This window comes from Narcine bancroftii, chromosome 4, assembly GCF_036971445.1.
Source record: "Narcine bancroftii isolate sNarBan1 chromosome 4, sNarBan1.hap1, whole genome shotgun sequence".
Classification (NCBI taxonomy): Eukaryota; Metazoa; Chordata; class Chondrichthyes; order Torpediniformes; family Narcinidae; genus Narcine; species Narcine bancroftii.
In genome coordinates, this window is record NC_091472.1 from 123,989,532 (window position 1) to 124,004,411 (window position 14,880).

General features: G+C 44.1%; 1 protein-coding gene across 3 annotated transcripts in view; it reads left to right on the forward strand.

Moving 5' to 3' along the window:
- The first annotated feature begins 6,928 nt into the window (after positions 1–6,928).
- The window catches only part of LOC138761097 (ubiquitin carboxyl-terminal hydrolase 30-like), a 42,668-nt gene continuing 34,716 nt past the window's right edge, over positions 6,929–14,880 (forward strand). For 2 of the 3 annotated variants that reach the window (XM_069932701.1, XM_069932702.1), the window contains exon 1: positions 6,929–7,114. In XM_069932701.1, coding sequence (XP_069788802.1) covers positions 7,035–7,114 — 80 coding nt within the window. In that variant the 5' untranslated portion in view covers positions 6,929–7,034. Of the gene's footprint in view, positions 7,120–14,880 lie in introns of all 3 variants that reach the window. The other variant, XM_069932703.1, reaches the window with a different exon arrangement.

Below are 14,880 nucleotides of genomic sequence, written 5' to 3' on the forward strand. Positions count from 1 at the left end.
ACAAAACCACCTCCCCCGAACAGAACAATTAAGTAAAAACAATACTTAAAAACATTTCAAGTGTAATACACCGCTTTCAAATCCCTATTAACTTGATCATCATCAATGCCGATTTCAGTTAATTTGTGGCATTCCACCTTCTGTGAACCATTCTTCCTCTCTTCTTGAGCTGGCTTCAATTGTTGAGGGAATTGATCTCAACTTCTCTTCTGCTTATTTTCAGGCAATGAATTAGCGAATAAAAGAGTGTCATCTTCATCAGTAAAAAACTGAGTTTGATATTCGCCATAAAAAACCTTGAGAGTAGCAGGGTATCTAAAAACAAATTTACACCCTTTCTTCCAGAATACAGCTTTAGAAGGATTGAACTCTTTACGCTTCTTAATAATAGTTTGGCTCAGCTCTGCATTAAAAAAAAACACTATTATTCTTGACCAACAAAGGGGTCTGATGCTTTCTTGCAATTTGAACAGCAACTCTCAAAATCATTTCTTTCTCTTGATAATGTAGACACCTAATTAAAACGGAACGTGGCAGATGGCCAGGAAAAGGTTTCTTCCAAATTGCTCTATGTGCTCTGTCCAATTCCAAACCATTCGGAAAATATTCTCTCCCCAAAACTTCAGGAATCCAACTCTGAAAAAACTGCACCGTATCTGAGACTTCAAATTCTTCCGGCAAACCAACAATCTTAACATTATTCCCTATGGCTCTGATTTTCCAAAACATCAATATTCTTTAATAAATCATTTCTTTGCACTTCTCAAGCAGTAAAAGAATCCTCCATTTATTATCCGTATCTTTACATTGTACCACATCTTCGTGACAATCTTGAAAATCCTCAATTTTCTGGAATTTAATTTGCACATTTTGCCACATCAGTCTTAATAGTCAACATTTCTTCCTTCATAATACTAAATTGTTCCTTCATTGAAGAAAAACCTTGACTCATTTGGATTGACAATGTTTTCATTTGTTTAGTTAAAATATCAAACTGGCTTGGTGGGTCTACATACATTGGAGGCCCAGTTTTACTCTCAATATATTGAACGTCTTAGTCAAGGGCCTACTCTGATAAATCACTGTTTCCTCTTCTTCAGTTGTTGGAAAGATTTCCTCTTCTTCATCCACTTTGGCGATGTTTTCTTCCTCCTCCTCTGTCAACATGGTCGGCAATTCCACGTCTTCGAGGTCTAGGCCTCTCCCTCAGCCCCTACCCCCTGCACCACAGGGAGAATCGATCCCTGTGCAGCACACATGCGCAGAGTTAAGCGCATGCGCAACTGCTCCTGGGACTCAGAAGGCAGACGTCTCTGAGCTCCAGCGCTATCTTCCTTAAAGCTCTGGTGGGACGGTGCTGGAGTTACCTGGACATTAGGCGGCGACTGTCTCATCGATCTCGGTGGAAGAAGAATCGACTCCGCAGGCTCCGTTTCGAAGTTAGGCCCAAGTTCTTCACTACTTATTGTTTTTATCAAGACAGTTTTTTCCCTCAATCTGTTGCTTTGTTTTCCTCATAGCTGCTTTAAGTAATGTTAATAATGATTCCAAAAAAATCTCTGTATTGTTGTTTTGTTCAGAAAAACTTTTTAGGGTCGGGTTTTGAATATTTCTGCCGGGAGAGATGTCTTCCCACGTCTCCCACCTATGCCATCATGCCATCCCACCCCCCCAACCCCGGTTCGACCGCATACTTTAGTGGGCCACCACATTACCCCCCTCCCTCCCCCAGAACTGGCGCTATAGTCTCCAATGCCCAAGGTCTGAATAAGTCTCTGTTTGGGTGGACTGCCCCTGCACTGGATGACTGGATCTCCACTGGTTGAGTCAAGTCCTCATGGGCCAGTTTGAGTCGGTCTAGCGTAAAAACCTCTCTTCCTCCCCCAATGTCCAGGACGTATATGGACAGGGTATTCCTGATAACCCTGAACAGCCCTCATATGGCCACTGCAAAGGTGTCTGATTTTTCCCCTTCTAACAAACATGACCTCACAGTTCTGCAGGCCCTTGGGTCCACAGGTCTGGGTGTGTCCGTGATGCGAAGTTGGTAAAGGGGCCAAGTTGTCGAGCCACTCGCATAACCTGTCCTGGACTGCTGCAGGTTCTTCTTCCTGCCCCTGCGGGACTGGTATGAATTCACCAGGGATGACCAGGTGTGTTCCATAGACCAGCTCAGCTGACAAGGTGTTCAGGTCTTCCTTGGGGGCTGTGTGGATCCCCAGAAGGACCCAGGGGAGTTTGACTACCCTTCAGATGGCCCATGACAGCCCAGCCGACAGATGGTATGCAGTCACGTGGTGTAGCTGCGTTCCCCACAGGAAGGCAACAGCCAACCACAGGCTGGAGGTGAATTGTGCGCCTCTGTTGGACGTTACGTGGGTCGGTAGTCCGAAATGTGCCACCCAGGTCACGATCAGTGCTCAGCCGAGTACTCGGCCGTGTGTCAATGGGTGGGGCTGCTTCCGGCCATCTGGTGAAGCGGTCCACTATGGTGAGGGGTACCGTGCTCCCCCTGACACTGGGAGGGGACCCACGATATCTGCGGGTGGGTTGAACTGCTGCGGCAGGGCTTTCGTGTGCTACTGTATCTTGGCTGTCTGGCACTGTGTGCAAGCTTTTGCCCAGTCACTGACCTGCTTCCAGAGGCCATGCCAAACAAACTTGCTGGTGACCATCCAAACAGTTGTCCTGATGGAGAGGCGAGCAAGGTTGTGGATAGAGTCGAAACTGCAATTCTGCAGCTGGGCATCTCGCTTTCCTCCCACTGTGTCTCCACTGCATAGTCCAGTCCCTGAGACAAGGCCTGAATCATTGGCCTGGAAAGTGTGTCTGCCATGACATTGTCCTTCCCCAAGACATGTCTAATGTGTACTCAGAGATGTAGGACAGATGTGGCTGTTGGTGGGAAAACAAGGGATCGGACCTCTTGGCAAATGTGAAGGTCAGCGGCTTGTGGTCCGTGAAGGCGGTGAATGCCCTGCCCTCTCGGAAATACCTGGCCAGAGACAATGCCAACATCTCCCTGTCAAAAGCACTGTACTTCAGTTTGGGTGGCCTCAGGCAGCTGCCAGCACAGGGCATGGCTTGATGGCGAAGGAGGAAGAAGTGTAATTCCATATTCCCCCAGTTGGACTAAAAAATACCTGAATTTAAATACTTGGAAAAGTTTTAAAAGTTTGTTTTGAAGTTATCTGAATGTTTAAAGACTGTAATGGGAGCTAATACAAAGAAATCGAAGACACAGATTCAGAAGAAAGTTCACTTGAAAAGTTTAGAAGAAGTGAGGCCTACTTATCAAATGGAATCCTCAGAGTCAACTGGACACCCAACAAAGATGGCGCCAGGCTACCAATATATGTCTGGAGCGCTGCAGAATCACTGAAGTCCATGATGGACCCGACGCGCGGTGCTGCTGCGGGTCCCGGCAGCATGGAGATTCGGGGCAGCATGTCGGAAGACATGCATGCGCGGACCTCTGTGTTGCCGGGCATGCGCGGTGCATCGCGGGTCCGGGAGTTACTAGATAAGGTCTGGGCTGTCAGTGAGGGTCAATGGTGTTCTGAACAAATTGGGTCTGGACCTCTAGGAGTCCAGACCAGAAGCAAGGTTAAATCGAAGGCTGAATTAAAAGAATTGGAAGAGGAATCGTTGATTGTTGTTGAAGAGAAACAGTAGGCCTCAAGGAGAGGACACTAACTTTGAAGTTGTTTTTACTGTTTTGGAATCAATGGCACATCACATGGACAATATGTCAATGCAAAAATCTACTCAGATGGAACATGGATTTATGAATATAACTAAAAAATTGAATAGTATTTCTGATGAAGTTTCTTCTCTTAAAAAGGACATTTTTACTGTTAAAGCCGATGTCAATAAATGTTTGAATTTGGTGGACACAGTTCAAGTTAATTTTAAGAAAATGGAAGGTGCCTTTCAAGTTTGTAAGGACCAAGTGGAATGTAATAAACAGAAAATAGAAAAAGTGGAAGTTTCTTTCGTTGGATGGAAGATCCAGAAGAAAGATTTATTGAAGAAGATAGACTCTCTGGAAAACCAAAGTCGTCGAAATAATGTTAAAATAGTGGGAATTCCTGAAGAAATTGAGGATTCAGATTCAATAAAAAAAATTTTTAAATGAATTTCTGAGGCATTGGGATTGGAGTTTTTTTCCAGAAGGTTTGGAGTTGGATAGGGCTCATAGGGCTTTAAGGAGTAAACCATATCCAGGTCAACCACCATGAGCTGTTTTGATTCACTGTCTAAAATATATCAAGATAGAGAAACTATTTTGAGAGTAGCAGTCCAGAATGCACGTAGATATCAATCCCTGTTGATGGTACAGGGAAATAAGGTTTTTTTCTATCCAGATCTGAGTCAAGAAATTATTAGGAGACGTAAAGAGTTTAATTCTGCTAAAGAGGTGCTTTGGAGAAAGGGTCATAAATTTTCTTTTAGATATCCTGCAGTATTGAAATTTTTTATGGTAATTTTCAATCACAATTTTTTGAGAATGGCTATGGTGCTTTGCTAATTCTCTGCCTGATAGGGCTGTTGAAAGGCACTCTTCACCTAAGAGGAGGATATCTGAGAAGAAGAAAGGCAGCTGCCAGCACCCCACAATTAACTGTTCTAACACCCACTGAATGTTGTGTTGGAGATGTCCACTGTGAGGGCAGTTGGAACGTCTGTCCCGGGGTGTGCTAGCAGCATGGCGCCCACCAAGGCTTCCTTTGCCTTCATGAAGGCAGTCATGGTGGCTTCACCCCAGGTAATATCCTTGTCCTTGCCCATCATTAGGGTGAACAAAGGGCACTTATTTTGGGCTGCTGGGGGGGGGATCAAGCAGTGATAGAAATTTACCATGCCGATAAACCCCTGCAGGCCTTTGACCAAGTTGGGCCTGGTGAATTGGTGGATTGTGTCGACTTTGGCTGGTAGTGCCATGGCCCAGGAAATCAATTGAGTCCACCCCAAATTGGCAATTGGCCAGATTGATGGTAAGGTCGAAATCACGCAGGCAGGTGTAGAGTGCGTGGAGGTGGGACAGATGCTGCTGGCAATCAGGATGTCATCTCAGTAAATGAAAGCTAAGTCCAGGTCACACCCCGCTGCGTCCATCAGCCACTGGAAGTCCTGTGTGGTGTTCTTTAGTCTGAACAGCATGCAGAGAAACTTGAACAAGCCGAATGGGGTGATGATGGTGGTCTTGGGGATGTCTTCCGGTTGTACCAAGATCTGGTGTTATCCCCGGACTAGGTCCACCTTGGAGAAAATTTTAGCCCCTTGCAGGTTTTCAGCGAAGTCCTGAATGTGAGGCACGGGGTAGCGGTCAGGGGTGGTGACCTCATTCAGCCAGTGGTAGTCACCACAGGGTCTCCAGCCCCCTGCTGCCTTGGGCACCATGTGAAAGGGTGAACTCCTCCTTTGCTAGACAGAGCTTGTCTGGGTGCAGTCTGCTGGCTCTGGTATGGAGTGGCGGTCCCTGGGTCGGTATATGGTGCTGCACCCCATGTTTGGCATGAATTGTGGGGCTAGCACCGATGGATAGTCTGCCAGGATTTTGGAGAACTCGTCCCCCAAGAGTGCGACAGAGTCCAAGTGTGGGGTTGGGAGCTTGGCTTCACCTAAAGAGAACATCTGGAACATTTTGGCATGAACCAGTCATTTCCCCTGTAGGTCCACTAGCAGGCTGTTGACTCACAGGAAGTCTGCCCCAGGAGTGGTTGGGCCATGTGAAACAGCTGGTACCAAACTGCAGCTGGACTGTGCGGGTGCCGTAGGTGCATATTGTGCTGCTGTTTGCCACCCTCGAGGTGGGTCCTGTCTTCCTGTTGTGGGTGTCATGCCACATCGGGGGAATCACTCCAATGTCGAGCAAGAAGTGGTGTCTGGACTGTCAGTCCCAGATGTACAGGAGGTTGTCCTGGTGGCCAGCCACCATAGCCATTAGTGGTGGCTGGCCCCAACATTTCCCAGAAACATGCAGGGTGAGCAGCAGTGGCAGGTTCTGTGCCCCATCTCTGGTGGTAGGAACAGCACTGCTCATTGGGTTGGGGACATTCTGCTGTTGGGAGCGGTCAGGGTTGCTGGTAATTTGTGCGACGGACACCGCATTTTCTTTCTTGGCTCTCCATAGCATGTCTGCTTGGGCCACCACCTAACGTGGGTGGCTACAGTGTGTGTCGGCTAGCAGCAGGTTTATGTCTTCTGGTAGTTGTTCCAGGAACGCTTGTTCGAACATGATGCAATCTGTATAAAATCCTCAACCCAGCTTGCTGTTTCATCATCGAGGAAGCTGACTACATAGTAGTAGCTTGTGGAATCTAAGGTTACTTGCTGGATGTTGAACTGTGCCTCTGCCTGGTCAAACCTGGAATGAAGGGTATATGAGGAATGCTTGATCGTACTCCTTAGAGTTCAGAAGAATGGGGGGGGGGGGGGTGTCCTCATAGGAATATTTCAAATGCTGAATGGACTGGACAGAGTAAATGTGGCAAAGTTTCTCATGGTAGGGAAATCTTCGACAACAGGGCAAAAGTTCAGGAGTGAAGGGTGTCCATTTAAAACAGATGTAGAAACATTTCTGTAGACTGAACGTAGTGAACTTCTGGAATCACAGAGGCCAGGTTGTTGGGTGCATTTAAGGCAGAGATTGATGGACATCTGAATAGTTAGGGTATCAAAGGTTATGGGGAGAAGGGGAGTGGGAGAATGGGTCAGCTCAAAATGGAATGGCAGAGCAGACTGGATGGGCTGAGTCGCCTAATTCTGCTCCTTACGCTCCTGACACAGTTTCTCCAGCAGCTCGTAGTGAAGCGGTAGGTGTGGAGGGAGCCGGAGGATTGTTGGCGGAACCTGCGCCTTCCAGCCACCAGGGGGCACCAAGCTCGCCGGCGAGCCCGGCTCAGCCCAGCTTGCTCCTCGTCGCCCCTGGTTGCGGGTGCGTCCGGTAATCAGTCCGCCGGGAGGGGCGGCGCGTCGCCTGGGCCTTTGGTTCCGGCTGCCGGCTCGGAACGAGAGCTGGGTGGAAAGTGATGCCGAGTGGGCCCGGAGCTCGCTCGGAGTCCGGTGACAGGCTGGTGCGAGAGTTTCTGCAGAGCGGAGGGACTGTCAGGTGAGGTGAGCGGACGGTCGGACAGCTCTGGGCCTGGGCTGGTGCTACTTACCCGGGGCAGCAGGCGGACGAGTGGAGAGGTAGAGGGGTGGGTGGGGAAAGAGAGAGAGAAGGTGGGAGGAAGAGTGGAGAGGGAGAGTGGGGTGGAGAGGGGGGAGGGAGAGTGGGAGGAAGAGTGGAGAGGGAGAGTGGGGTGGAGAGGGGGAGGGAGAGTGGGGTGGAGAGGGGGGAGGGAGAGTGGGGTGGAGAGGGGGGAGGGAGAGGGGGGAGGGAGAGTGGGGTGGGGGGGGTGAGAGAGAGGGGGCTGGAGGACGGGGAGTGGGAAGAGGAGAGTTAAAATGGGAGGGGTGAAAGGGCAAATGAGGGTGAGGGAAGGGCAGAGGGAGTTAAGAGGTTGGAGGAGAGAAGGAGCAAGAAAGTGGAAACAATGAGAGGAAGACTGGAGGCAGGAAGGTCAATTGAAAGAGTCCTTTGGTTTATTTTGGAGTTACAAATTGTCTCCCACTGGACAGCAACAATTCCATCTCAGAAGTGCTTCAATTCGCTACAGAGGTTTTGAGCTATGCTGAGACATGAGTCATTTTGTTGCTTTTCTGACTAGCATCTGTAATAAATTCTCAGAAAGAGCTAGAAATTAAAACTTACGGAACAATTTCTGAAACTGGTAGATGATACAGTTGGTGCTTGCATGTTACTGGATAAGTAAATTGCTACTCAGATTAGCTTACCTTGTGTAAATGATACAAAATGATTACAAATTTGTATCGTTATCTTGTAGCTCATTCCAGCAGCTTATTTCTAGTGAATGCAAAATGCTGTTTTTTTACATACAAGGCAACAGTCAGGAGAGGGAAAGGGAACAGGCATTGGACTCAATAACAAGTATACCATTTTGGATACTGGGGGGGGGGGGAAATGCAGAAACGACCGAGCAGGAACAAGCCACTGCGATCAGTGTCTCTGGTATTGAGTCTGGCCCTGTGGCTAAGAAGAGTAGGGAGGAGAAGAGACAAGCTGTAGTGATAGGGGATGCCATCGTTAGGGGAACACATAAGAGGTTCTGTAGAACAGATTGAGAATTCTGGATGATATGTTGCCTCCCAGGTGCTGGGGCCGAGGTATCTCAGATTGAGTTTATGCATTTTCAGGATGGAGCATGAGCAGCCAGATATCATGGTCCATATAGGGGCATGGGTCAGAAGGCCAAGGAGGTCCAGTAGGAGAGTTCAGGGAGTTGGGCACTAGGTTGAAGGACAAGACCTCCAGGGTTGTGATCTCAGGATTACTACGTCTGCTACTGAGGGTAAAAATACAAGGACAATGCAGTTTAACTTGTGCTTAAAGACAAGGTGCAGAAGGGAGGGCTTCAGAATTCTGGATACAGTAATTAGACTCTCTTCCAGGGAAGGTGGGACCTGTTCTGATGGGACGGTTTACATCTGAACTGGAAGGAGAATACTATCCTTGCAGGAAGGTTTGCTGGTGCTGCTCTGGAAGGGGGGGGGGGGGGGGTTTAAACTAGATTTGCAGGGGAATGGAAACCAGAGTGCCAGAGCAGATAGTGGAATGGAAGAGGAAAAAGATGATGTGAAGACTGCATGTAAAGTCAGAAATCAAAGGGTTGAATGTGGTGGAAATGTTCTCAGGTGCATCTATTTCAATACAAGGTGTATTGTAGGAAAGGCAGTCGAGCTTAGAGCATGGATTGGCACGTGGAATTAATGTGGCCATTAGTGAAAGTTGATTGCAGGAGGGGCAGGACTGGCAGCTCATTGTTCCGGGCTTCTGTTGTTTCAGACATGACAGAACAGGAGGGAAAAGGGGAGGAGTAGCATTGCTTATCAGGGAAAATATCACAGCTATGCTCAGGCAGGTCAGACCAGAGGCTCATCGACTGAGACTCTATGGGTGGAGCTGAGGAACAGGAAATGTGAAGTCAGTGGGAAAGACCATTAGGGGCTCTCTTCCTACCATGATAGACATCTACAACACATGATACAGGTGGGAAGCAATAAACATTGTGAAGGACTTCACACATCCCTCATGTAAACTTTTCTCATTCTGCCAGCTGGTAGGATGTACCTAGCACTTGGGCCCTTACATCCAGATTGGACAACAGTTATTTTTTCCCTCAAGCCATCAAGCTCCTGAATTTCCAGAACATATGTGGATAGTGTACTATGAATTTTTACTGTATATGTCTCAATATTTTAACTTCTATCTATGTAAATCTGTTCCGTGGTCCTGGATAAATACTATCTCATCTTTACTGTGCAATGCTTGGTATGAACGATAAATAAAGGTGTCTTGACTTTTATGACCACATTCATGGGGTTGAATTAGAAACTGCCCAATAGTGAGTGAGAATTGGAGGAGCAAATCAGCAGAGAGATAGCAGACAGGTGCAGGAAACATAAAGTTGTGATAGGAGGAGATTTTAACTTTTCACGTGTTAACTAGGACTCCCAAACTGTAAAAGAGTTGTTCAGGAAAGTTTTCTAAACCAATATATTGAGGTACCAACTAGAAAGAGTGCAATACTGGATCTCCTATTAGGGAACGAGACAGGACAGATGACAGAAGTATGTGTAGGGGAAAATTTTGGGTCCAGTGATCATAATGCCATTAGTTTCAAGTTAATTATGGAGGAGGATAGGTCTGGGCCTCAGGATGAGTTTCTAAATTGGAGAAACACCAATTTTGAGGAAATGAGAAAGGATTTAGAATGTGTGGATTAAGATGTTGTTTACGGGCAAGGATATGAAAGGTAAGTGGAAGCCCTTCAAAGACTAAATTTTGAGAGGGCAGAATTTGTATGTTCCTGTCATGATTAAAGGCAAAGTTAACAGGCATAGAGAAACTTGGTTTTCAGGGCATATTGGGGATCTGGTTGAGGTGTAAAGCAAGAAGGGCAACACCGAGCAAATGAGGTACTTGAGGAGTATTTTTAAAATGCAAGAGAAACCTCAAGAAAGAAATCAGGAAAGCTAAAAGAAGACATGAGGATGCTTTGGCAGACCATGTGAATGAAAAACCCTAAGGATTCCTACAGGTATATTAAGAACAAAAGGATAGTAAGGGACAAAATTGTTCCCCTCGAAGAACAGAGGGGTCAGCTGTGTATGGAGCCAGGGGAGATCTTATTTTTTTTTTTGCATCAGTATTTATTCATAAAACTAGCACAGAGTCCAGGGAAGTAAGGAAAACAAACAGTGAGGTCATGGAACCTATACAGATGAAGGAGGAGGAAGTGCTTGCTGTCTTAAAGGAAATAAGGGTGGATGAATCCCCAGAGACTGACAAGACATTCACTTGGTCCTTGAGGGAGGCTAGTGTATAAATTGCAGGGGCTCTGGCAGAAATATTTAAAATGTCCTCAGCCACAGGTGTGGTGCCGGAGGATTGGAGGGTAGCTTATGTTGTTCTGTTGTTTGTTTTTTTAAAAGGCACCGAAAGTAACCCTGGAAATTGCAGGCTGGTGAACCTGACATCAGTAGTATGTAAATTATTGGAAGGTGTTCTAAGATATCAGATATAGAAGTATTTGGATAGCCAGGGATTGAATGGGGATAGTCAACATGGCTTTGTGTGTGGTAAGTCGTGTTTAACCAATCTTATAGTTTTTCAAGGAGGTTACCAGGAAAATTGACAAAGGAAAGGGTATGGATGTTGTCTACATGGACTTTAATAAGGCCTGTCGAGGTCCCACTTGGGAGGTTAGTCAGGAAAGTTCAGATGCTCTGTATTCATGGCGAGGTAGTAAACTGGATTCAACATTGGCTACACAGGAGAAGTCAAAGACTGGTAATGCATGATTCTCAGACTGGAGGCTGTGACTAGTGGTGTGCCTTAGGGATCAGTGCTGGGACCATTATTGTTTTTCATCTATTTCAATGATCTGGATGATAATGTGGTAAATTGGATCAGCAAGTTTTCAGATGACACAAGTTTGGAGCTGTTGAGGACACTGAGGAAGGTTTTCAAAGCTTTTAGAGGGATCTAGACCAGCTGGAAAAATGAGCTGAAAAATGGCAGATGGAATTTAATGTAAACAAGTGTAAGGTGTTGCATTTTGGAAGGACAAACCAAAGTAAGACATACACAGTAAATGATATGGCACTGAGGAGAACGGAGGGATTTGGGAATACAGATACACAAATCCCTGAAAGTGGTATCACAGGTAGATAGGGTTGTAAAGAGAGCTTTTGGCATATTGGCCTTCATAAATCAAAGTATTGAGTATAGGAGTTGTGATGTTATGGTAAAGTTGTATAAGACATTGGTGAGGCCAAATTTGGAGTACTGTGTGCAGTTTTGGTCACCTAACTCCAGGAAAGAAGCCAATACGATTGAAAGAGTGCAGAGAAAATTTACTAGAATGTGCCTGGACTTAGGAAACTGAGTTACAGGGAAAGTTTAAACAGGTTATGACTTTATTCTCTGGAGCATAGAAGAATGAGGGGAGTTTTGATAGGGGTACACAAAACTATGAGGGATATAGATAGAGTAAATGTAAGCTTTCTCTACTGAGGGTAGGTGAGATACAAATCAGAGGACACAGGCTAAGGGTGAAAGGGGTAACTTTTAGAGGGGACATTAGGGGGAATTTCTTCACACAGAGTAGTGGGGATATGAATTGATCTGCTGGCTGAAGTGGTGAATGAAAGCTCAATTTTCACATTTGCCCCTTGCTTCACAGTTTCAAATCAAACAATTAACATATAATTAAAGTGCACATTCCAGATTTTATTCAAGGTTATCTATATATTTTTGGTTTGACCATATAGAAATTACAGCACTTTTTATACATAGTTCCCCCATTTCAGGACACCATAATGTTTGGGACATTTGGCTTCACAAGTGTTTATGAGTACTCGGGTATGTTTAATTATCTCATTGGTGCAGGTATAAGAGAGCTAGACTTGCTTCTAAGCTTTTGATCACCTTTGGAGTCTGTAGTTGCCATTTTTCAACATGAGGACCAGAGTTGTGCCAATGAAAGTCAAGGAAGCCATTATGAGGCTGAAAAACAAGAATAAAACAGTAAAAGACATCGCCCAAACTTTAGAATGACCAAAATCAACAGTTTGGAACATCATTAAGAGGAAAGAGTGTACTGTTGAGCTCAGTAATTGCAAAGGGACTGGCATTGCGAGGAAGATCTCCACAGCTGATGACTGAAGATTTCTCATTATAATGAAGAAAAATCCCCAAATGTATTTACAACAGATCAGAAACAGGAGGCAGGTGTGGATGTGTCAATGACTACTATCTGTAGAAGATTTCATGTACAGCAATACATGGGCTAAACTGCAAGATGCAAACCATGGCAAAGGGGGTATGCTTTGGTTCTTGCACAGTTCCTTTATGTCTCCACACTTTGCTCTTGCCGTCACGCTAATTCAGGTTAATCTTGGTCTCATCTGTCCACAAGACATTTTTTACAGAATTCTGCAGGCTCTTTTAAATACTTCTTGGCAAACTGTAATCTGGCCAGCCTTTCTGTGGCTAACTAGTAGGGTTAGGGTTAGGGTTGCATCTTGCAGTGTAGCCTCTGTATTTCTGCTCATTAAGTCTTCTAGCGACAGAAGTCATTGACACATCCACACCTGCCTCCTGAAGAGTGTTTCTGATCTGTTGAACAGACTTTTGGGGCATTTTCTTCGTTATGATGAGAATTCATCTGTCATCAGTAGTGGAAGTCTTCCTTGGAAAACCAGTCCCTTTGTGATTACTGAGATCACCAGTATGTTCTTTCTTCTTAATGATGTTCCAAACTGTTGATTTTGGTCATCCTAAGGTTTAAGCGATGTCTTTTACTGTTCCTGTTTTTCAGCCTCATAATGGCTCCTTGATTTCCATTGGCAAACTATTGTTCTCATGTTGAAAAATGGCAACTATAGACTCCAAAGGTAATTAAAAGCTTAGAAACAAGCCTAGTTCTTTTTATACCTGTACCAATGAAGCAAATAAACATACCTGAGTACTTACAAACCCCTGTGAAGCCAAATGTCCCAAACATTATGGTGCCCTGAAATGGGGGGGACTATGTATAAAAAGTGCTGTAATTTCTACATGGTCAAATCACCTTGAATAATGGCTGAAATGTTCATTTTAAGTAGATGTGAATTGTTTGATTACAAACTTAAAACTATTAAGCATTGGGGAAATAAAGGAAAAATGTCTGTCTCATGGAGGGCACTGTATTTCTTGATGCATGATGCATTGTAGAATATGGGAAGAGAGGGAATATGTTATTGGGAAAGACGATGTGCCATGTTTGAGTTGAAAGGTGGAGCAGCCTCAAAGGGCTGAATGGCCTTCTCCTATTTTCTCTCTTTCAATCTTTTTATTGAGTTTTATAGAACAATCACATATTGTATAGAGAACACAAGGTTACCAAATATGAAGAATATAAGTACATTTCCAAAAATGAAACAGTGGCGATAGACCCCTCCCCATACAATGTTGTCAGGATGACATTAAAGAAAAAAAACCCAAAGAAAAGAACTCTTACAAGATCAACGCAAATAAAAGTGAAGTGATGCCAATGAGTAATGCAGACTATACAGAATTTTTAAAAAATCACCATTTAAATGGCAAGCACAAACAATCCAATACCTAGGGATCAGGTTAGATAATAACTTAAGCCACTTGTACAAACTAAATAATCAGCCACTAATAAAGAAATTACAGGAAGACTTCGAACATTGGAAAGAATTACCGCTAATGTTGATAGGGAGGGTAAACTGCATTAAAATTAATGTGTTCCCAAAGATACAATACTTATTTCAAACGTTACCAATTCCTTTAACAGAAAAATTCTTTAAGGAACTAAAGAGAATAATAAGGAAACTCTTGTGGAAAGGGAGGAATCCAAGGGTAGCATTAGATAAATTAGCAGAGAGTATAATCAAGGTGGTTTGCAGTTAACAGATTTTAGAAATTATTATAGAGCCGCACAATTAAGGTATTTATCAGATTTTTACCAGACGAGGGAAAAACCAGACTGGACTAAGATAGAACTAGATAAAGTAGGGAAAAAAGTACTGGAACATATACTTTATAAGTGGGATGAAAAGCTGGTGAAATATAAAAACTCACCAGTACTGCATCATTGACTTAATATATGGAAGAAGATCCACTTAGAAAGGAAAAAAATGAATGATCAAATACCAAAATTACTATTGACGCAAAATCTGCTAATCCCTTTTACAATAGACAACCTTTCCTTTAGAGAATGGGAGAGAAAAGGAATCAAAAAATATGAAATAACTCATGGTACAATGTTTGCATATCATCAATTGAAAACTTATTTAAAGGATAAATTGGGAAATAGCTTGAGATTACCTGAAGGAAGCAGTTTTGAATACGTGATTACAGACACATTGATAATTAAAAGATTTATAACCAACATGTACATTAAGCTGCAAGATAAGGAAAATGAAATAAATTATAAACCTAAGCAGAAGTGGAAAAAAGATCTAAACATCAAGATAAAAAATGAAGTATGGGAAAAGTTATGTTGTGGAACTATGAAGAATACAATAAACACAAGGTTACGTATGATACAGTATAATTGGTTACACAGGGTATATATTACTCCTCAAAAACTAAAAAAATGGAGTAATGCATAACCTTGTGTTTATTGTATTCTTCATAGTTCCAGAACATAACTTTCCCATATTTCATTTTTTATCTTTGTTTAGATCTTTTTCCCACTTATGCTTAGGTTTATAATTTATTTCATTTTCCTTATCTTGCAG